At 40.3% G+C, this 23,811-nt stretch overlaps 1 protein-coding gene across 1 annotated transcript in view; it reads left to right on the top strand.

The window, feature by feature from the left end:
- The window catches only part of ptk2bb (protein tyrosine kinase 2 beta, b), a 39,281-nt gene extending 20,570 nt beyond the window's left edge, over nucleotides 1-18,711 (top strand). The window contains exons 21-31 of the mRNA XM_049482413.1: nucleotides 2,552-2,756; nucleotides 4,022-4,124; nucleotides 4,202-4,261; nucleotides 4,763-4,885; nucleotides 8,112-8,258; nucleotides 8,412-8,447; nucleotides 9,188-9,206; nucleotides 9,934-9,980; nucleotides 11,054-11,188; nucleotides 11,625-11,705; nucleotides 17,781-18,711. Coding sequence (XP_049338370.1) covers nucleotides 2,552-2,756; nucleotides 4,022-4,124; nucleotides 4,202-4,261; nucleotides 4,763-4,885; nucleotides 8,112-8,258; nucleotides 8,412-8,447; nucleotides 9,188-9,206; nucleotides 9,934-9,980; nucleotides 11,054-11,188; nucleotides 11,625-11,705; nucleotides 17,781-18,011 — 1,187 coding nt within the window. The 3' untranslated portion in view covers nucleotides 18,012-18,711. The remainder of the gene's footprint in view (nucleotides 1-2,551; nucleotides 2,757-4,021; nucleotides 4,125-4,201; nucleotides 4,262-4,762; nucleotides 4,886-8,111; nucleotides 8,259-8,411; nucleotides 8,448-9,187; nucleotides 9,207-9,933; nucleotides 9,981-11,053; nucleotides 11,189-11,624; nucleotides 11,706-17,780) is intronic.
- The last annotated feature ends 5,100 nt before the right edge of the window (nucleotides 18,712-23,811 follow it).

Genomic DNA, 23,811 nt, shown 5'->3' on the forward strand with positions numbered 1-23,811 from the left:
TTTCCCATTATATATCTACTAGAAACAGATTATATCTGTCCAGTATCATTTATTTTACTTTAATCCTGGATATATATGGAGTGCATTATTATTAGTATCATGACATCCTGGTTCGTTGACTTCTCTTACAAATCTTAAAAATAAAATTATTTTTATATCATATTAAATCATATTATATTATATTCAATCAGTGTTTTGTAATATTGCCAAGAGTATCGTTATCGCGAAAATACCCTGAAATATTGTGATATAATTTTAGGGCCATATCGGCCACCCCTAGTGTGTACTATAGGTCCCTATATGTTTTAATGTTTGTTGACATACCTTTTAATGAGTGCATTCAACTACTTCAAGTTGCACCCATTGCTGACACACAGAGGTCATTTAATGCTCAATACATAATGTATTGTCTGCACAGGATGCAGAGAAAGCATCTTCTAGCTCTGTCCTGTTCCAGCTATTATACAGCTTAACTGAAACAGGCTAAAATTTAAAGAAATGCTCAGGGCTGGAGAGGAATGCTGAATACTAATTTAATGAAATGGCCCTTTATAGTCAAGGGCATATAGTGATATAGACAGTAAATCACCAACAACTTGAAAAGAGGAAAAGCACAAGCTAATCATTCTTCTTTTTAACGCAGACATCCCCTTGAACTTGAACAGTCAACAGATTTGGAGAACTATCTCTGACATATTGACATAAAGGACATTTCTGTCTGTGAGCTTAAATAACACTAGACTGGCCAAACCCACAGGCTTGCCTCAGAGGACCCATCCCGTACGCTTCTCTGAATCATAATCATAGACGTTTTAGTTCTGATGGATTCCTCTATACAGGAGAACTGCCCTTCCAAGTGCAACATCATTTCTTTTGAGAGATGAGTGCATTAGACAGCAGATCTCTCTGCAGTTTGCTGCTGGAAGTTCATAAACTCATGGCCTTCAGGTCTGTCCTGGTGGAGGAGTCTGAGGTGAACACATTCTTTTATCACTTGTCTACCGTGCTGTGTAGATGATCACATGCCCTTAGAGCAGATATAAGGCCTAGCTTTCTCAAAGTTTGTTCAGTTACTCATTGTTTTGAGACACTCACTTTCCCAGTTATTTTATTTTAGTTCATTTTAACCCTTGGTTGTCACCTTATCAGATAATATATACATTGTAATTCTGGATAAGTAAAATTTACCTTAATAACCTGAGGAAACTGGTTGCGGCTTTTAAATAATGTTTACTGAAAACTATAAGTTAAAAATGATAGGTTAATTTAATTTATGTAACATTTTATGGCCAGATTTGTATTTATATATATATTTTTTTATTTGTTTGTTTGTTTGTTTACTTTATTTAACTAAAATATAGATTTGTAATTACAGCTCTGGAAAAAATTAAGAAACAACAGTTTCTGAATCAGTTTCTCTGAGTAAAATGAACATTGTTGATTTATTCTGTAAACTACGGAAAACATTTCTCCCAAATTCCAAATAAAAATATTGTCATTTAGAGCATTTATTTACAGAAAATAGGAAATGGCTGAAATAACAAAAAAAGATTTTTCAGACCTCAAAAAATGCAAAGAAAACAAGTTCATATTCATAAAGATTTAAGAGTCCAGAAATCAATATTTCGTGGAATAACTGTGTTTTTTTATCACAGTTTTCATGCATCTTGGCATGTTCTCCTCCACCTGTCTTACACACTGCTTTTGAATAACTTTATGCTACTCCTGGTGCAAAAATTCAAGCAGTTCAGTTTGGTTTAATGCCTTGTGATCATCCATCTTCCTCTTCATTAGAGGTTTTCAATTTGGTAAAATCAAAGAAACTCATCATTTTTAAGTGATCTATTATTTGTTTCCAGAGCTAAATATTCAGGAATAAAATGCTATAAAATAAACAGTAGATCACACAGCCATTACAGATTTAGCAGCTCAGAAAATGATGCTACAACATTGAGGACAGGGAGTTAATTATAACATATGATCTACAGGTTTACCTAAGGTAGCCTTGGGGAGGGGGGTGACTACACACTGACAGTGAGTGTCAGAAACTGGTAGACACACCCAGTATGCAAATAGCTTGTGCCAAAAGCCAATAGAAAAGAAGCATCAAATGGCATCAGACTAAACCCAATTATTATACTCTCATAGATCCCATATGAATGGGTATGTGTCCTCAATTGTTCACCTAAGTAGTTATATAATGTTTAAAGTATACTTTTACACACATTAATGAAAGAATGGGTGTTTTTTTTAAAGAGCACACTAAACTCCTAGGTATTCCACCATCAGCTGTGAGTGGTGTTAATTGAGCATTTAAGAACCACAGCAACTCGGCAACAGAGTGTCAGAGCACTTTAAGTGGACTCTGAGTGCCGAGAAGTGCAATCTGAGGACAATGTTCAGGTGTCAGCTGTAGGGAATATTTCAGTAGATATATCACTAAAAATGTAAAGCACTATCAAAGCTAGTTGTAGGAATATAATAAATTATCTTGTCCTGTGTTGTTCTGATTGACATTTCTAAATGCTGTTTACTTGTGTGTTTCTTGCAGCAGTGTGCATGTGGGAGATGATGAGTTGTGGTCAGCAACCCTTCTTCTGGCTGGAGAATCGTGATGTGATTAACCAGCTGGAGCAGGGCATCAGACTGCCCAAGCCAGAGCTGTGCCCTCCTGCCCTCTATTCCCTCATGACCTGCTGCTGGAGCTACGACCCCGGCGAGAGACCCAGCTTCACCGAGCTCGTCTGCAGAATCAGGTGACTTATTGTCTCATTTTTGTGCTAACAGCTAACAATCACAAGAATCATTTTTATACTGCTCTGGAAAAAAATTAAGAGACCAGTTTCTCTGATTTTGTTTTTATAGGTATATGTTTGAGTAAAATTAACATTGTTCTTTTATTCTATAAACTACAGACAACATTTCTCCCAAATTCCAAATAAAAATATTGTCATTTAAAGCATTTATTTGCATAAAATGAGAAATAATGCTGTAATAACAAAAAAAGATTGAGCTTTCAGACCCTCAAATGATGCAAAGAAAAAAAAATAATATTCATAAAGTCATAAAGTTTTTTTGAGTTCAGAAATCAATATTCGGTGGAATAGCACTGTTTTTTAATCACAGTTTTCATGCATCTTGGCATGTTCTCCTCTACCAGTCTTACACACTGCTTTTGGATAACTTTATGGCACTCCTATTGCAAAAGTTCAGTTTGGTTTGATAGCTTATGATCATCCATCTTCCTCTTGATTATATTCCAGAGGTTTTAATTGGGTAAAATCAAAGAAACTCATCATTTTAAGTGGTTTCTTATTTTTTCCAGAGCTGTATACAGTACCAGTTGAATGCTTGGACACACCTTAAATGTAGTGTTTTTTTCATTATAAAAAGGTAATAGATAAATACTAAAGGCGTCCAAACTATGGAATTATTAATCAAACAACTTAATTAAAAACTGTTGAACAAACTAGAATATGTTTTATATTTTAGATTCTTTAAAGTAGCACCTTTTGTTTAGATGACAGCTTTGGAAATCTTAGGTGTAAAGTTGGTATACTGAAAGTATCCTCAAGTGGAATTGGTGCTCATCAGGTCTGCCTCAGGAAAGGAAGCTCAAGTTCCCTCTGTTGCACAGGATAAGTTCATCAGCGTTACCAGCCTCAGAAACCATAAGTTTACAGCACCCCAGATAAGAGCATTTAAATACGTCACAAAGTATTTTGGTTTGTTTAACACTACATTCATTCACACTTTTGACTGGTACTATATATGTATATACATATCCAATGGCATTTCTTAATCCATGATGTCATGTGTTTACCGAAATGCTGGAATTACCAATTTTGTACCATCAAGATGGCATTACCACTTACAGTGGACAGCGTAATTGGTGGGAATGACTCAGTATATTGGCAGAAATCAGTGTATATCAGTATATATTTTCCGTCAAACTAACTGTCTATGCATTGGCTGACATTTCTATACCTCTGCATTCACACATAACCTCATGTTCACGCAGTGATGTTCACACAATGGAGAAGGAGCTGGAGGTGGAGAAGGAGAGAGACAGAGCTCGCTCCACCAAGTTCCTGGAGCCCAAGTTCACCGAGCCTCCTCCAAAGGTAACCATAGGTCTTCTCCTGCCAGCCTGAAGCTCATGTGTAATTTATCCCTGCATTAATGTTATTTCTGGGTGCAGCCTTCAAGACTAAACCCTGGGCGCTTTGGGAACACCCTCAGCATTGGTCTTCATATTCAGGTGAGATTTTCATCAGACATTTGCAGTTGTTTAGGCTTTTACCACACTATGAGCCAGTTTTCTAGACATGAAATTAGCCTAGTCCAGAACTGGATCTTTTTTTCAATGAGGAATCTCCTTACAGAATGCTGTTAAGTTCAGGACTAGGTTCTACTTAATGTTTTCTGGAATAATGGAGCTAAATACAGTACTTTTGAGATACTGTATGTCGTGGTGTTGGTGTCATTCAGCACCCTGACCTCACTAATTTCTCTTAATTCAATCAAGTATGCCCAACAATTGTCCAAAATCCAGTATAAAAAAGCCTTTCTTTGAGAGTAGAAACAGTTACCCCAATAAAATACAGTTACTTTTGATTTCAGACAAAACAATTAATGAGCAGCTGTCCCGACACTTTGTCCACATTGTGTAAATTTACTAAAGGAAAATCTGCCCAGATGCATGCAAATTTTTTGTTTTATTTGTAATATTTCCCTTAATGTTATGTGTTCTTTTCCACAGCTGAATGAAGCATTATGTGCCAGTTCTCCAGATCTGGCCAGTCCTTGTGATTATCAGTCTCCCATAGACTCCACCAACACCCTGACTGTTCCTACCGTGGCCGCTCGTCGCCTCAGTCTGGGAGTAAGATTGCTTCTCACCTCATTTTTTTTGCTCATGTTCTGCATGTTGTAGTATTTTCCCTGTTCTGTAATAACATATTAACCTAAAAGGGCTTATTAAAGTATTTAGTTATAAGAGCTTATTAACCCTTACACCCTTATGATTCAAAGTGCTCCTGTAATTTGCTGTACTACTTAAGTGTAATCACATATAATTATATAGTAAGTTACGTAATTACTTACGTTCTTTAATATGGAGTGAATTGTATTCCTTTAGGGGACATGTAATATTAGTTTTCAGTATCAGTTGTTTTGCTTTCCACAAAAATTTTTTTTTTCAAATTTGAGTAAAATCTTTTGCTCTTATGTTCCTGAACACAGTTTAAATCCCACCCTTCTGAAGCTTAAACTAGCCAATTATATGTCTGTCACAAGTAAAAAAAAAAAGCAAATGGCAAAACAACTGTGAGTGTACGACTTAGTATTTAGTTTATAATGGATTTATTATCAGTATTACTATTTACCTAGTCATTAATAATATGGTAACGTTTGTGTTTTATTAGTTCTTTTATAACAGTTTATATCCCTGTCAAGAACATTTAATATTAACATAATTAGCAAAAAAAAAATGTGTTTACTTACTCTTTTCTGTTCTTGCCCCTCCTGAACTCTCTCCTCTCCCATTAAAAACCTTTTTTTATTTTTATTTAAAAGTAGCCCAAAAAAACGCACCCCACCACCCCTGAATTTTCACCCGCTACTGGGTTTTCAAACAAGCTCAATTTGGCGGGAAAACTGTAAACCTGGCAACTCTGCTCTCAGCTGAACGTAAATTATTCTTAATGCTTATTTTCGCCTTAACCCTAACCTTACATTAACACTGACCTTAACATTAACCTAAAACTTAAATCGAACCTTAAACCTAACTCTTAAAGATTTTTGTAGGCTTACATTTAAATGAGAATCATTTACATTCAACTAAGAATTCAGGTGAATTTAACTTACATTTAGTTGAATGTTAGTTGAGCATCTACAAGGCATCCAAAGTTTATAAACTGTCTTACCAAAGTTTATAGTCTGCACTTAAATTATCTATAAATAAGATATAATTAATATAAATGCCATATTTTTTTTTTGTAGAATTTTTTTCCACAACCAGGGAACTTGCTTTACAGTTCCTTAATTGAGAATTAGTAAACACAGCCCACAATAATAATAATTTATAGAATAAATAGAATTTGAATTTTAAAACGGCAAAGGATTGCAAGAAGTCAGAGTTTTTGTTTTGTTTGTTTTGGTACAAGAGGTCAAATTTCCAAGCTTTAAAAACCTCTTCAAATGTTGTCCCAAAGCAGTCCCGCTCTCAATCTGTGGGTTCCTCTATGCAGCTGTCTGAAGATGTAGAAATGTAAGAAATCATTGCTTGCTATAGCTAGGTAGAGGACAGCTGAAAGAAAATGACTACAGCTTGTCATTTCTACAGTGTGGGCTGTTATCAGAAAGTCTCAGTTCAGCCAGCCTGCAGAGACCAAGATAAAATCCAGATGACCCAAAAAAAAAACTCTCAGAGAGAACTGCTCAGTTTGATTTAAGAAAAGGGAATTGAAAGCTGTATGTGAAGGCTAGCGGATTCAGGTGTGATGCACTTTTCTACTGTGCAGTGTTGCTTACACAAAAATGATCAGGAGCTCTGAGTGGTCCAGTGATCCTGCCATCAGCAGGATGCCTCATCAGTGGAAGTTTGAAAAAAGGCAGTGGCTGACTTTACATGTGACACCCTCCTAGTGTTTAGAGGCATTGCTAATGATTGGGGGGTCCTAATGATTGGGTGGGTTAATTGACTTTTTAAATTAGGTAGAACTTTTGATAAAATTAGAAATTAATTATGAAGGTGAAAAATAATGATATTTAAACGAGTCAGAGGAAGGAAATCATACTGTGGGTTGTGAAACAAGTGTTGTAAACTGATAAAGTCATATCAGAACACAAGGGAATTACTGCACTAAATACAAAAGGAGACCTTGTTATGATGAATGGCTTGTGTTGCTTCCAGTGTTACTGGCAGTTGCAATAATAATGAGAGAAATGGGTTCTATTAAACACCAGCACATCCTGGATACTAATATCAAATCATCTGCAGAACGGCTGGCTCTTAAAACAGCTTCTGCAACAAGATATAGATCCAAAATATAATCATGGACTACTTAAAGAGACACAAGGCCCTATTTTAACAATCTATAAGCACGCGCAAATGGTATGTACTTATTCTCTTAATTAATCATGGGTTTCTTTTGGGCTTAACAGGAAATAAACCAATGCGCTTGTCACTCACCATTCAATTTAAGAGTCAGGTGTGCTCTGATTTTGGTGCATTGCTATTCTAACATTGCAGTGATTCTGTGCTTCTCAATGGAGGAAACTGACCTACATGTTCACGCTGTGCAAGCAGGTCATTTAAGTAACAGTAATGTTATTTTATTCTTTGTTTTGTTTATTTTTTATGTAAAAGTTTAGTTTATGCGCTGCTGCGTGTTTGTGTGTCTGTGTTTAATGAGTTGGAGTGTAAGCACACACAGCACACCTGCATTGACAAGACTTTTGTCAGGGTTCTTATTATTCTGTGGCGCACCTGTGTTTTCTTCTGCCAAGATAGCGATAAACCAGATATTTTCCTGAACACACCTCACTTCCAGACCACCACACCCATCAGTGTGGATACATTTGTAAACTCATTGTAATGATGCAGGTGCAAGATGTGAAAATAGACAATTTGCGGGGTGTAAGATCGCAATGAGCATTGTAATGCACCTCATGCAGGGTGTAAGATGAAGATAGGGCCCACAAACTTTAGTTTTTGGAATAGCCCTTCCAGTTCTTTGTCCTAAACATCATATCTTTGTGAATAGACCTTAAACAAACTGATCCAAAATATTCTGGAACTTAGGCCACTTTGCAAAGAAGAAAGCAAAGAAATTAGCTTCTACAAAAAACAGTATGCAAGTAGCAAGCATGTGCCTCTGTATTTAATAATGTATATGAGTTAGTGATGTCAATCAATGAAAATAAACAGCATTTATCACAATAATATACTGTGATTTCTTTGTTAGAGTAGTCAGATAAATCATGTGTGAAACATGTTGACATTGACAGCACTAATAGAATATTAATAGTACTTTATGGTGAAATTTACTTCTAATAAATGATTTTCATATCTATTATATTTAACTGAAAGTCTGTGTGTATTTAAGGAGGAGTTCAGCGTGGGGCCGTCCAGCATGGAGGACGCACAGCGCCTGTGGCAGGCAGAGAAGCAGCGGATGCAGGACACCATAAAGAAACAGAAAGAGGACATGGTGGATGATAAACATTGGCTGGACAAAGAGGAGAAACTTTTGGTGAGAAGAAATAGTATTAATACTTATTTAATGTGTAAATATATATATATATACTGAAACATACACAAAATACTTGTTTTTACAACATATGTTACATTTTTCTAAATGTGTTTCATGGTCTTTGTAATTAATGAGTATTCCTCTTTCTTTAAGGACCCCAAGATTAAAGAGAAGACAGTTGTAGAGCTGGTAGGTGGTCCTTAAGTTCATTTTCTGTTATTATATTCTAACCTGCACATTTATTAAGATCATTTTACTGTATGATATATTCTGCCATATATCTACATTTAGTGGGCATAATTTATCAGATACAGTAAGTTATCATCCACCCTCTACTCTGATCACCACATGACAATAACCAACCACACGTTATTTTTATGGTTAATCATTTTCAGCACACCAGAGACAATTGTAGTGATGTGCTAGTGTATGTTTTGTATCTTATTATTAATTATACTAAATTATTACTAGAAGCATTAGTCATGTCTGAACATACAGGTTTATTCTATATTTCGGCATCTCTCATAAAATAATATGATTTCATAATTTTAAAATATGAAAATTTCTTTAATTGCTGTATTTTTCACACTATAAGGCACATTTAAAATCCTTTCCTTTTCCCAAGAATCATCAGTGCCCCTTTTAATCTGATGCACCTTATGTATGAATTCTATCAGTCAGGTTGTAAGGAGTAGTAAAACCACTCTGCTGAAGTACAGCGTTATGCAGTAGTTTTAGTTTAGTTCTCCAGTATTAGCATTACCACAAGCAGTTAGCTGTTAGCTCTCTATCTATACACATACATACATTTTATGTACAGTGAGTACATTAGTACACCACTAATGATTTAGTGGTGAGTAAAGAATTAAAGCTTAAAAATTGTCATTATTAAAAATTTTCTCTTCTTGTTTTTCTCTGTTTCCTGTCAGCCGCCAGAGCCTGCTCAGGGTAAGCAACCATAAGCTGTCATAGTTCACACAATACAGGGTTCGGTCTGTAATGTTTTCATGAATATTTTGCCAGTGCCCCGTTAAACCTCTATTGCAGTCATTCCTTCCATAGACCCTCTGTTTTTACACGATTAAAAGTAATTTGACTAAGGACTAATTAGCAGTGTCATGGGTAGGTGTGACCTGTATAATCATTAATACTTAAAAGATTAGAGAAATCTTTAAACGGTCTGGGCTTTATTCCAAGTGCTTCATTTGCATTTGGTAGCCCTTCTTGAGAACCATCATTATCTTAGGTGTTGATGCAAGTAAACCAGAGAATAATTAGGCTGAAAAAAAACGACATAAATACAATATATTAAAAAGTGGTACAAAGAATGAATGCACTGGTGACACCAACAGACAAGTAGAGACTGAAGGTGACTGCAGTAAAGGCCTGGCAAAACATCTCAGAGAAGGAAACTCAGAGTGATGTCTATGAATTCCAGACACCATCCTTGGCAGCCAAGAAGCTACATCCAAGACAGAAAAAGAATTATTTTATAGTTATAGTTATTTTATAGTTTGTCCAATAATTTGTTAACTTGTTAGAATCGAGTTACTGTGGATGGATGTAATTTATGCATATACACATGGATGTAATTTAAACGTTTTAAACATATGTTTAGTTTATAATGAAGGTGTTTTGTATATTTTTTATCTTTCTTTTAATATTTCTTTTATAGCTGACCCTCAGATGGCTCCTGCAAAGCCCCCGAGAATTTCAGTGCAGGTAATGACACACTGTACAGATGAACATCAGCTGATATTGCCGATGGTATGAGAAATACGCACATGAAGGGTGTTTTAAAATAAGTCAATTGGTCCACAATTCCAAACTAGCAAGACTTCAGGTATGCTAATTCAAAATTCTACAATTCATTAACACAAGATTTTCATATACTTTTCTTTTTCATATAATTATTTTAGGCACATTTTATTTGTCAATACCTTTGACTCGCATAAAGATTAGATCACATTTAATGACAATTTTTTTATATAAATATTGTTATTTTGCAGTGCTATTTGGAAGGAACATAAAGGTTACCAGAAACAATAAACACTCATACTCATACTTTACTTTACCTCATTTTCAGTGATCGCAATGATCCAAAATGATCTCCTTGGTCTTCAGGATGTATTCAGGATGAGACCATTTTTCCCATTCCAGGCTGTAAAAGAAAAAAAAAAAAGAAAAAAAATAAGATCTCTGTACTCCACGCCATTTGCTCCTTTTACACATGCCACCACTGCTGTATCATCTGAATATTTCTGGATGTGGCATTATCCAGATTAATCATTTAGACTGATATGGGTCGTATTATTTGATCTATACAAAGAAAAGTAGTGTGTAACATGTGTTGGGTCCCTAATGGTTTCCTAATGGTGTGATACTATAACCCATCACATGCAGCTCAAACATCCACACAATATTCACTGCAGATTTGTAGTAGGTTTTGAGGGATTAGCATTGCCACAGCGACTGGTGGAATGGTGCACCAGAGTGTTCATTCAGAAAATGTAGAGCCACTCGCTGTAGGTACTAAGTAACATAACATTGTGCTGTGAAAGTGTTATAAAGGCCAAAAGTGATCTGGTATTTTATGAAATTGCACTCCACGCAGATTTGATGGTCAAATTCAACCACTAAGACAAAAGCAGAATGGCTACATTCTTACTCCTGCAGCCATTCAGTCTTCTCCTCTGAGTAAAAGTTTATTTTATGTTTTATTTTGGAAATAAAAGTGTTGCTCTCTGCTTTCTGCTCTCTCTCTCTCCCTCTCTCTCTTTCTCTTTCTCTCTCAGCCCGCCCCCACAGCTGAGCTGGACCGCTCTGAGGACAAGGTGTACCAGTGTGTCATGGACTTGGTTAAAGTGGTGGTGCAGCTGAAAAACGATGTGAACACACTGCCATCTTCTGAGTATATAAGCATAGTCAAGGTAAGTTCTTGTACTGACAGGATTTTAGGTTAAATTGTGTTTTAATAAGGTGTGAGAAACTAAGCAAACTGCTCTTTAACCTGTATAAAAGCAGGTCTAAAGAAACAGACTATATAAAATGTTTGGTTCTTTTAAGGCTAAGGGCCATGCTGACTCATAAACCTGGCACACTATATCGGAATAACTTTCAGTGCCAGTTTCTCGGATACTGATTATGCTTAGTCCTGAAATACATTCCAGTCTGTGGAGATTATTCATTCTGTTTCCATTTTAGTCTTGGGCAGAGATGCTCAGAGATCCTTGTCCCTGGAGACAGAGTCCCTGCTGTTCTTTCCAATATATCAGTCATGGCTATTATAATGGCCTTACTCATGTTTTTGTACTGAGCGCCTTCATTCTTTGTATTGAAATCTGTATTTTTCTTTGTTCCTCACAGTCAGTTGGGATGTCATTGAGGGATTTGATTCACAGTGTAGATGATATCCTTCCAACTCTCCATGGGTCTGTAAGAACAGAGGTAACGTTCTCCAGACTACCTTACCTTTTGTCCTTTTGTATTATAATATCTTACATATAATCATACATTCATACATAATTATAAAACAAATTTTGTATGTGTATTATATTAGTTTTTTATATTGTAGAAATCTTTCTCAAAAAAGTTTCATGGAGTTTTATGGATGAACCTTTGGTCCCCCAGAAACTTTACCATATAGAAGGTTCCTTAAGGAAATGCATATCTTTTTGCTATGTATTTTAAACTGTACCATTCAAACAAATAACTGTTTTAAGTGACTTAAAAGTTTTCTTCAGTTATTGAACTCAGAACACTGAAATGCAGCTATCAGCTTAATGCTGGATAACAGCTGAACCCAGCTGTAGGATTAGAGCATGTTAGCCCCGATGCTAACTGTTTTCTGAGCTGTTCTGCTGTTTGTTATAATGTTTGTAGGATGTCTGTCTGTTACTCTGGCCTTTGGTTATGAAGGTCAGAACATCGGCACAGGCCAAGGGGGCCAAGCAAAGTCATTGCATTCCCCCATTACATTATAGTTACCAGAACTGTAGGTATAGCATCGGGTCAAAGGGCACCAAGGAAGGCAATTATTTTCTTAGTAGCAAATCACTCTTATTTTTTTAGTAGCAAATATGGAGGAAAACAAAAAAAATCTATGTAATGCTGAATAAGATCGTTAGCCATTTATCTAAATATTTTAAGGAGGAACACTAGAATCATTATTTTACAAAATAATGACTTCCCAGTTTCTTGTGTGAGGTCAGTACATCTAGAGTTGCATGTATGATCTTTATTGGATAAACAAACTGGAAATCTTAAAACAGGGTCTTTAATTGTCTTAAGTAGATATTACATTTTCAAACGTGCAATTAATCCCAGCGGGAAAACATACTAACTTTAGCGGTGAACTAACTACTTTACCGGTAAACGGCGAGCTAGCCAATATTAGTAGCAAGCTAGCTAACATTAGTGGTAAAGAGTACTAAGTTAAGTGGAGAGCTAGCTAACGTTAGCGGCGAGCTAGCTAACATTAGCGGGGAGGTAGCTAACATTAGCGGGAAGAGTACTAAGTTAAGTGGAGAGCTAGCTAACATTAGCGGGAAGAGTACTAAGTTAAGTGGAGAGCTAGCTTACATTAGCAGGAAGAGTACTAAGTTAAGTGAAGAGCTAGCTAACATTAGCAGGAAGAGTATTAAGTTAAGTGGAGAGCTAGCTTACATTAGCGGGAAGAGTACTAAGTTAAGTGGAGAGCTAGCTAACATTAGCGGGAAGAGTACTAAGTTAAGTGGAGAGCTAGCTTACATTAGCGGGAAGAGTACTAAGTTAAGTGGAGAGCTAGCTTACATTAGCGGGAAGAGTACTAAGTTAAGTGAAGAGCTAGCTTACATTAGCGGGAAAAGTACTAAGTTAAGTGGAGAGCTAGCTAACATTAGCAGGAAGAGTACTAAGTTAAGTGGAGAGCTAGCTAACATTAGCAGGAAGAGTACTAAGTTAAGTGGAGAGCTAGCTAACATTAGCGGGAAGAGTACTAAGTTAAGTGGAGAGCTAGCTAACGTTAGCGGCGAGCTAGCTAACATTAGCGGGAAGAGTACTAAGTTAAGTGGAGAGCTAGCTTACATTAGCGGGAAGAGTACTAAGTTAAGTGGAGAGCTAGCTAACATTAGCGGGAAGAGTACTAAGTTAAGTGGAGAGCTAGCTAACGTTAGCGGGAAGAGTACTAAGTTAAGTGGAGAGCTAGCTAACATTAGCAGGAAGAGTACTAAGTTAAGTGGAGAGCTAGCTTACATTAGCAGGAAGAGTACTAAGTTAAGTGGAGAGCTAGCTAACATTAGCAGGAAGAGTACTAAGTTAAGTGGAGAGCTAGCTAACATTAGTAGGAAGAGTACTAAGTTAAGTGGAGAGCTAGCTAACATTAGCGGGAAGAGTACTAAGTTAAGTGGAGAGCTAGCTAACATTAGCGGGAAGAGTACTAAGTTAAGTGGAGAGCTAGCTTACATTAGTGGGAAGAGTACTAAGTTAAGTGGAGAGCTAGCTAACATTAGCAGGAAGAGTACTAAGTTAAGTGGAGAGCTAGCTAACATTAGCAGGAAGAGTACTAAGTTAAGTGGAGAGCTAGCTAACATTAGCGGGGAGAGTACTAAGTTAAGTGGAGAGCTAGCTAACGTTAGCGGCGAGCTAGCTAACATTAGCGGGGAGGTAGCTAACATTAGCGGGAAGAGTACTAAGTTAAGTGGAGAGCTAGCTTACATTAGCGGGAAGAGTACTAAGTTAAGTGGAGAGCTAGCTAACATTAGCGGGAAGAGTACTAAGTTAAGTGGAGAGCTAGCTAACGTTAGCGGGAAGAGTACTAAGTTAAGTGGAGAGCTAGCTAACATTAGCAGGAAGAGTACTAAGTTAAGTGGAGAGCTAGCTTACATTAGCAGGAAGAGTACTAAGTTAAGTGGAGAGCTAGCTAACATTAGCGGGAAGAGTACTAAGTTAAGTGGAGAGCTAGCTAACGTTAGCGGGAAGAGTACTAAGTTAAGTGGAGAGCTAGCTAACGTTAGCGGCGAGCTAGCTAACATTAGCGGGGAGGTAGCTAACATTAGCGGGGAGGTAGCTAACATTAGCGGGAAGAGTACTAAGTTAAGTGGAGAGCTAGCTTACATTAGCGGGAAGAGTACTAAGTTAAGTGGAGAGCTAGCTAACATTAGCGGGAAGAGTACTAAGTTAAGTGGAGAGCTAGCTAACGTTAGCGGGAAGAGTACTAAGTTAAGTGGAGAGCTAGCTAACATTAGCAGGAAGAGTACTAAGTTAAGTGGAGAGCTAGCTTACATTAGCAGGAAGAGTACTAAGTTAAGTGGAGAGCTAGCTAACATTAGCGGGGAGGTAGCTAACATTAGCGGGAAGAGTACTAAGTTAAGTGGAGAGCTAGCTTACATTAGCGGGAAGAGTACTAAGTTAAGTGGAGAGCTAGCTTACATTAGCAGGAAGAGTACTAAGTTAAGTGGAGAGCTAGCTTACATTAGCGGGAAGAGTACTAAGTTAAGTGGAGAGCTAGCTTACATTAGCAGGAAGAGTACTAAGTTAAGTGGAGAGCTAGCTTACATTAGTAGGAAGAGTACTAAGTTAAGTGGAGAGCTAGCTAACATTAGCGGGAAGAGTACTAAGTTAAGTGGAGAGCTAGCTAACATTAGCGGGAAGAGTACTAAGTTAAGTGGAGAGCTAGCTTACATTAGCGGGAAGAGTACTAAGTTAAGTGGAGAGCTAGCTAACATTAGCAGGAAGAGTACTAAGTTAAGTGGAGAGCTAGCTAACATTAGCAGGAAGAGTACTAAGTTAAGTGGAGAGCTAGCTAACATTAGCGGGGAGAGTACTAAGTTAAGTGGAGAGCTAGCTAACGTTAGCGGCGAGCTAGCTAACATTAGCGGGGAGGTAGCTAACATTAGCGGGAAGAGTACTAAGTTAAGTGGAGAGCTAGCTTACATTAGCGGGAAGAGTACTAAGTTAAGTGGAGAGCTAGCTAACATTAGCGGGAAGAGTACTAAGTTAAGTGGAGAGCTAGCTAACGTTAGCGGGAAGAGTACTAAGTTAAGTGGAGAGCTAGCTAACATTAGCAGGAAGAGTACTAAGTTAAGTGGAGAGCTAGCTTACATTAGCAGGAAGAGTACTAAGTTAAGTGGAGAGCTAGCTAACATTAGCGGGAAGAGTACTAAGTTAAGTGGAGAGCTAGCTAACGTTAGCGGGAAGAGTACTAAGTTAAGTGGAGAGCTAGCTAACGTTAGCGGCGAGCTAGCTAACATTAGCGGGGAGGTAGCTAACATTAGCGGGAAGAGTACTAAGTTAAGTGGAGAGCTAGCTTACATTAGCGGGAAGAGTACTAAGTTAAGTGGAGAGCTAGCTAACGTTAGCGGGAAGAGTACTAAGTTAAGTGGAGAGCTAGCTAACATTAGCGGGAAGAGTACTAAGTTAAGTGGAGAACTAGCTTACATTAGCGGGAAGAGTACTAAGTTAAGTGGAGAGCTAGCTAACATTAGCAGGAAGAGTACTAAGTTAAGTGGAGAGCTAGCTAACATTAGCGGGAAGAGTACTAAGTTAAGTGGAGAGCTAGCTTACATTAGCGGGAAGAGTACTAAGTTAAGTGGAGAGCTAGCTAACGTTAGCAGGAAGAGTACTAAGTTAAGTGGAGAGCTAGCTAACGTTAGCGGGAAGAGTACTAAGTTAAGTGGAGAGCTAGCTAACGTTAGCGGGAAGAGTACTAAGTTAAGTGGAGAGCTAGCTAACATTAGCAGGAAGAGTACTAAGTTAAGTGGAGAGCTAGCTAACATTAGCGGGAAGAGTACTAAGTTAAGTGGAGAGCTAGCTAACGTTAGCAGGAAGAGTACTAAGTTAAGTGGAGAGCTAGCTAACATTAGCGGGGAGAGTACTAAGTTAAGTGGAGAGCTAGCTAACGTTAGCGGCGAGCTAGCTAACATTAGCGGGGAGGTAGCTAACATTAGCGGGAAGAGTACTAAGTTAAGTGGAGAGCTAGCTTACATTAGCGGGAAGAGTACTAAGTTAAGTGGAGAGCTAGCTAACATTAGCAGGAAGAGTACTAAGTTAAGTGGAGAGCTAGCTAACATTAGCGGGGAGAGTACTAAGTTAAGTGGAGAGCTAGCTAACGTTAGCGGGAAGAGTACTAAGTTAAGTGGAGAGCTAGCTAACATTAGCAGGAAGAGTACTAAGTTAAGTGGAGAGCTAGCTTACATTAGCAGGAAGAGTACTAAGTTAAGTGGAGAGCTAGCTAACATTAGCGGGAAGAGTACTAAGTTAAGTGGAGAGCTAGCTAACGTTAGCGGGAAGAGTACTAAGTTAAGTGGAGAGCTAGCTAACGTTAGCGGCGAGCTAGCTAACATTAGCGGGGAGGTAGCTAACATTAGCGGGAAGAGTACTAAGTTAAGTGGAGAGCTAGCTTACATTAGCGGGAAGAGTACTAAGTTAAGTGGAGAGCTAGCTAACGTTAGCGGGAAGAGTACTAAGTTAAGTGGAGAGCTAGCTAACATTAGCGGGAAGAGTACTAAGTTAAGTGGAGAACTAGCTTACATTAGCGGGAAGAGTACTAAGTTAAGTGAAGAGCTAGCTAACATTAGCAGGAAGAGTACTAAGTTAAGTGGAGAGCTAGCTAACATTAGCGGGAAGAGTACTAAGTTAAGTGGAGAGCTAGCTTACATTAGCGGGAAGAGTACTAAGTTAAGTGGAGAGCTAGCTAACGTTAGCGGGAAGAGTACTAAGTTAAGTGGAGAGCTAGCTAACGTTAGCGGGAAGAGTACTAAGTTAAGTGGAGAGCTAGCTAACGTTAGCGGGAAGAGTACTAAGTTAAGTGGAGAGCTAGCTAACATTAGCAGGAAGAGTACTAAGTTAAGTGGAGAGCTAGCTAACATTAGCGGGAAGAGTACTAAGTTAAGTGGAGAGCTAGCTAACGTTAGCGGCGAGCTAGCTAACATTAGCGGGGAAGTAGCTAACATTAGCGGGAAGAGTACTAAGTTAAGTGGAGAGCTAGCTAACGTTAGCGGGAAGAGTACTAAGTTAAGTGGAGAGATAGCTAACATTAGCGGGAAGAGTACTAAGTTAAGTGGAGAGCTAGCTAACATTAGCGGGAAGAGTACTAAGTTAAGTGGAGAGCTAGCTAACATTAGCAGGAAGAGTACTAAGTTAAGTGGAGAGCTAGCTAACATTAGCGGGAAGAGTACTAAGTTAAGTGGAGAGCTAGCTAACATTAGCAGCAAGAGATCTAGCTAACATTAGAAATTATGACTACATTTTTAGGTCTTTATATTATATATATATATTAATATTAATATATATATATATATATATATATATATATATATATATATATATATATATATATATAATGAGATCTTAAAAAGGTTTTTAAAAGCATTAAATTTGACTTTTAAAATGGTGCAAGAATCCTGTTAAAGTAAAATGTTACTTTTTCCACTTTTTCCATGTTAAACAGTACTGCATGGGAGTTAAAGAGTTGTCTAGCTGCTGATTATCAGATGATTAGAGGTGTATTAAAAAGGCTTTTATGGTTTCTCTCTCTGTTCTCAGATCGAGGGCACGCAGAAGCTGCTGAATAAAGACATGGCCGAGCTGATCAGTAAGATGCGTCTGGCTCAGCAGAACTCAATCACCTCTCTAAAGGAGGAGTGCAAGAAGCAGATGCTGGCGGCGGCTCACACGCTGGCCATGGACGCCAAGAACCTGCTGGATGCTGTGGACCAGGCACGGGTACGCGCCAACCTGGCCAAGCCCAAACCTGAGGATGCAGACACTGACTAGAGAATACAGAGCCTGCCACATTTTAAACCAAGGACCTTGCTGACTCATAAAGTTACTATTCTATATCTGGATAACTTGGAGGGCCAGTTTCCTGGATACTGATTATGCCTGAAATACATTCCAGCCTGTGGAGCTCTTTCATTTAGTATCCATTTTATTCTTGGACAGAGATGCTCAGCCTTGTCCCTGGAGACACACTCTCCCACTGAGTTTAGCTCTAATGAACTCAAAGGACTCAAGGAATATATTAAAGTTAAAGTTGGATGTGATATTTTATATTAGGAAATAAAATTTGCATTTGGACAGATTTTTTTGGTGCAGTGCTGATTTAGACTGAATCTACAATGCAGTCTCTGGACAAAGCAGTTTTATAAGATCTAACATGACCTTGATAATTTTATATAATTGTTCAGGACAGGACTGTTCAGTGGTCACCCTATTTCAATACTCAATATTGGTCTATACATATATTGTCTAAGGGCAGCAGATGTGTGTCAGATAAATGTATAAACCTTTTTGTGTTTTGTATACAGATGCATGAAATGACATGCTTATTTTTGGAGCTACGATTTTAGCATAAAAATGAGGACATCCTTACAGATCACACTGTTGCGTTCCTCAGCTGTGCTCATGTCCTCATGTTGTCTGACAGTGAACTCTAAAGCAGTGTCAATAAAAAATGTATTAAATAAAAAAAAAATCTGTCTGAGACTCTTCAACAATATTCAGAGTATCTAAATTTGTTAAGTAGAAGCAAATCAGACAGTTGGGATTAACAAAATAAACTATCATGGCAAGAACAGAGTGGATTTCTGAGGAGCTTAGAAGAAGAGCTGTTGATGCTCATGGAAGACTTGCTCTTGCTGTGATCTTTGTTGGTTTACCACTGCTGGGGAGGGTGTAATAACAGTCTAGGCGGAGTTTTCTAAAAACCTTCACGTCTGTGACCGGTGTTTTGTAGTTTTGAGTCTCTACAGCCTCTGTGGAGCTGTGTCTGTTTCTCACCCTCAGAACAAAGCTCTGATTCTGCTCTTCCTCCTGTTCTCTCTATATGAGTGTAAGGAAGTGATGTACAGCTGAGGGTGTTCGTTAATATCAGTCACTTGCGAGTGTTTTTTAGTTGTTTGTACTACATTTTTTCTCTGGGCGCGAGAGTTCACGTCATGTTCTGCCGCGGTACCGCTTGCCGCGAGGTCAAAGTTGAATTAAGGTGTTTACACACTGCACGCGGTAGGTGCGGCACGGACGCTGACCCCCATAGGATTCAATTGTTTCTAGAGCGGTAGAGCGGTGCGTTGCTGCCGCGGAGCAGAAAACGTATGACATGAACTCTCGCGCCCAGAGAAAAAATGTAGTACAAACAACTAAAAAACACGCGCAAGTGACTGATATTAACGAACACCCTCAGCTGTACATCACTTCCTTACACTCATATAGAGAGAACAGGAGGAAGAGCAGAATCAGAGCTTTATTCTGAGGGTGAGAGACGGATACAGATCTACAGAGGCTGTAGAGACTCAAAACTACAAAGTTGTGTTTATGCTGTGCTGCTGCTGACGCCAAGCGCCTCCTGCTGATTATAGGAAGAGTTTTCTAAAACCCGTCACCTCTCCAACAGGTGTTTTGTAGTTTTGAGTCTCTACAGCCTCTGTAGATCTGCGGTGAGCGGCAGCGCGGTAGAGGTGTGGTTATGGGCGGGGAAACGCGCCGCGTTTTTTACCGCAGGAGAAACAACTGAATCCTATGGGGGTCAGCGTACCGCGCCGTACCTACCGCGTGCAGTGTGTAAACACCTTTTGCACCTTTAGAAAGAGAAAACCACGGGTCCAAAACACATCTCCTGCATTATCACAGCCGTTTACGGAGAGTCTTCCCACATTCGCCCCCCCCCCCCCCCCCCATACAGCACGACTGTTCAACTCTAGAGGGAGCCTGCAAGTGAATCCTCTATGAATGGGGTGAATGGAACTAAAAGCTAAAAAACTAAAAATAATAATGAACTACTTGTTCTAAGTATTTATTTAATTTTACAAAGTATAATAATCTATTTTACTAAAAAATAAAGAAAGAAAGAGTGCCTGTACGTTTCAGTTTATCTACAGAACACATTACTGCTACTGTGAGCTGATTGCTTGGCAAGCTGATCCTGGAGATACAGGTAGAGCATAAGAACATATTTCAGTATGAAGCTGATCAGACATTTATAAATTCTGATTTTGCTCAGTTGCTTCATATGAATAGTTAGATAGCTACTGTTAAGAAACAGTAAATATTAATATTAAAGGTATTTTTCAGCTGATCAGACAAAATGACATTTAATCCAAAAACCTGATTATGATTAAGAGAATGAAGTGTCATGTCAGTGATCTTGTTTGGGCTGACTCAAGTGTCTGAAACTAGTGAGTTGTTTCTCGATATTTGACCTGAACTGTGTATGTGGGTGAGTGTGCAAAGGACAGTTAGGCTGACACCTCAAAACTGAATGTCCAGTATGTAGCATGTAATGCAGAAGTCAGCGCCTAAGCAGCAGAGATGAGGCCGGAGGACACATAGAAAACAGTAGTAATCAATAAATGATTTAACTTAATCAGTTAGAAACAGTTGCTGAGGAACCGCTTAACTGACCTTTGCACAGTATGTATGGGTGGGGTTTTGGGGATATAAGGTCTTGCAAATGTAAGGATCATTGAACTTCTTCTACTGAAACTCTGTCTGAGTGGAAGGGGTTCCCAGAGCTCTGTTGTAATAAATTGCTAATTTGCTGAAGATCTAAGTATCCTGTGTCTCTATCAACTCTACTTCGGGCTTCCATCAAAAGAATCAAGGGGAACGCACTGGAGCAGTTGAGGGTAGTGCTGTTTTTCCCAACACTACCCACCCAAGATGGCGGCGCGTTAACACGCAGCGGCCGCTCCGGGTCCGTTAAATGGTGCTTTTGTGTTACTATTTGTCGTTTTTTCCGTTTATTTCCTGCAAATATGTGCATCAGAACACCCGTGCACATGTTCTACCACCGCCAGACCCTGCTACAGTGGAGAAATCAGCCAGAAAACACGCTACCGGACGAGGTTCTGCAGACGCTACTTGAGCTTAGCCTGCTAAGAGACCCAGGCCGCCAGCCTGCGGTGTTTCCTGACGCCGGAGCCCAGCGGAAGTGCCATCGCAAGCGGTGCGAGCGGAAGCGGAAGCGCGGAAAGAGAGCCGGGATCCGCGCAAGGCTAAAGGGTAGTCCTAGTCGGACTAGTCCTAACCCAGTCCTAACCCAGCATGAGTTCAGAGACTGCTGTGCTTTGGTTTTTGTGTAATCGTGGCTGAACGACAACATTCCGGACAGCGCCATTCAGCTAGCCGGGCTAACCACGTTTAGAGCGGATAGGAGCGCGGCTCTACCCGGGAAGACCCGCGGTGGAGGCGTGTGTGTTTACATCAACACGGAATGGTGTAACAACGCTGTGACTGTCGCCAAACACTGCTCTCCGCTGGTGGAGTTCCTGATAGTCAAGTGCAGACCTTTTTATTTAGTACGGGAGTTCTCCGCCGTGCTAATAGCTGCTGTCTACATCCCACCCAGTGCTAGCATTGGTGCTAATGCTAAAGAGGCTCTGTGTGAACTCTATCGGTCTATCAGCGATCTGCAGAACAAACACCCAGACGGACTGTTTATTATCGCCGGAGATTTCAACCACGCAAATCTCAAGTCAGTGCTCCCTAAATTCCATCAACATGTGGACTTTGCAACGAGAGGAGCGAGCGCGCTGGATCTTGTTTACACAAACATCCCCAGTGCGTACCGGGCGGAGCCCCGCCCCCACCTCGCTTTCTCGGACCACATGTGTGTTTGGCTGACTCCAACATACACACCACTCATCAGACGCTCCAGACCAGTTCAGAAGCAGGTGAAAACATGGCCGGCAAGCTCCATCTCTGCCCTTCAGGACTGTTTTGAGTGCACTGCATGGGACATGTTTAGGGAGGCTGCTACTGAAGGCGATTCTGTTGATTTGGAGGAGTATGCAGCATCAGTCACTGGCTACATCAGCAAGTGTATTGATGATGTCACTGTCTCCAAGACCATCACTACACGCCCAAACCAGAAGCCTTGGATGACTGCTGAGGTACGTGCGCTGCTGAGGACCCGCGACTCCGCCTTCAGAGTGGGTGACAAGGTGGCCCTGAGGAAAGCGATAGCCGACCTGTCAAGAGCCATCAGAGAGGCAAAGCGCCGCACGCCCAGAGAATCCACAGCCACTTCAAGGACACGGGTGACGAGCGGCGTATGTGGCAGGGCATCCAGGCAATCACCAACTACAGGACAATGCCACCGTCCTGTGAACGTGATGCCTCCCTCCCTGATGCCCTGAACAACTTTTATGCACGGTTTGAGGCACAAAACAACACGATGGCGAGAAAGACCATGCCCAAGCCGGACGAGCAGGTGTTGTGCCTGACTGCAGTGGATGTGAGGAACACTCTGCGCAGAGTCAACCCACGAAAAGCTGCAGGACCAGACAACATCCCCGGCAGAGTGCTCAGGGAGTGCGCAGACCAGCTGACAGATGTTCTCACGGACATCTTCAACATCTCCCTGTGCAGCGCCACTGTCCCAATGTGCCTCAAGTCCACCACCATCGTTCCCGTGCCGAAGAAGTCCACAGTGTCCTGCCTCAATGACTACCGTCCCGTTGCACTTACACCCATCATCATGAAGTGCTTCGAGAGGCTAGTCATGAGGAACATCAAGACACGACTGCCCTCTTCACTGGACCCCCTGCAGTTTGCGTATCGTCCCAATCGCTCCACGGACGATGCCATCACCACCACCCTTCATCTCTCCCTCACCCACCTGGAGAAGAAGGACACTTAGGTCAGAATGCTGTTTATAGACTTCAGTTCAGCATTCAACACCATCATCCCACAGAACCTCACCAGGAAGCTAAGCTCGCTCGGCCTCAACACCCCCCTCTGCAACTGGATCCTGGACTTTCTGACGGGGAGACCCCAGTCAGTCCAGTTCGGGGGCAGCACCTCCAGCACCATCACACTGAACACTGGGGCCCCCCAGGGCAGTGTCCTGAGTCCTCTGCTGTTCACCCTGCTGACTCATGACTGTGCAGCAAAACACAGTTCTAACAGCTTTATCAAGTTCGCCGATGATACAACCGTGCTGGGTCTCATCACCAAAGGCGACGAGTCAGCATACAGAGAGGAGCTGCAGCGGCTGACAGACTGGTGTACAGTCAACAACCTTCACCTGAATGTGGACAAGACAAAGGAAATGGTTGTTGACTTCAGGAGAGCACAACACACCCACTCTCCACTCAACATCGACGGGTCCTCTGTGGAGATTGTTAAGAGCACCAAGTTCCTTGGTGTCCACTTAGCAGATAACCTCACCTGGACCCTGAACACCAGCTCTACAGCCAAGAAAGCCCAGCAGCGTCTCTACTTCCTCCGGAAGCTGAGAAAGGCCCGTCTCCCTCCACCCATCCTCACACTCTTCTATAGAGGGACCATTGAGAGCATCCTGAGCAGCTGCATCACTGCCTGGTTTGGGACCTGCACCGTCTCTGACCGCAAGACCCTCCAGCGTATTGTGAGGACAGCTGAGAGGATCATTGGCGTCTCTCTCCCCTCCATCACGGACATTTACACCACCCGCAGCATCCGCAAAGCAACCAGCATTGTGAATTACCCCACCCATCCCTCACACAAACTGTTCTCCCTCCTGCCTTCGGGAAGAAGGTACCGCAGCATCCGGTCCAGCACCACCAGATTTTGCAACAGCTTCTACCCCCAAGCC

This window comes from Astyanax mexicanus, chromosome 1 (assembly GCF_023375975.1).
Source record: "Astyanax mexicanus isolate ESR-SI-001 chromosome 1, AstMex3_surface, whole genome shotgun sequence".
Lineage (NCBI taxonomy): Eukaryota > Metazoa > Chordata > Actinopteri > Characiformes > Acestrorhamphidae > Astyanax > Astyanax mexicanus.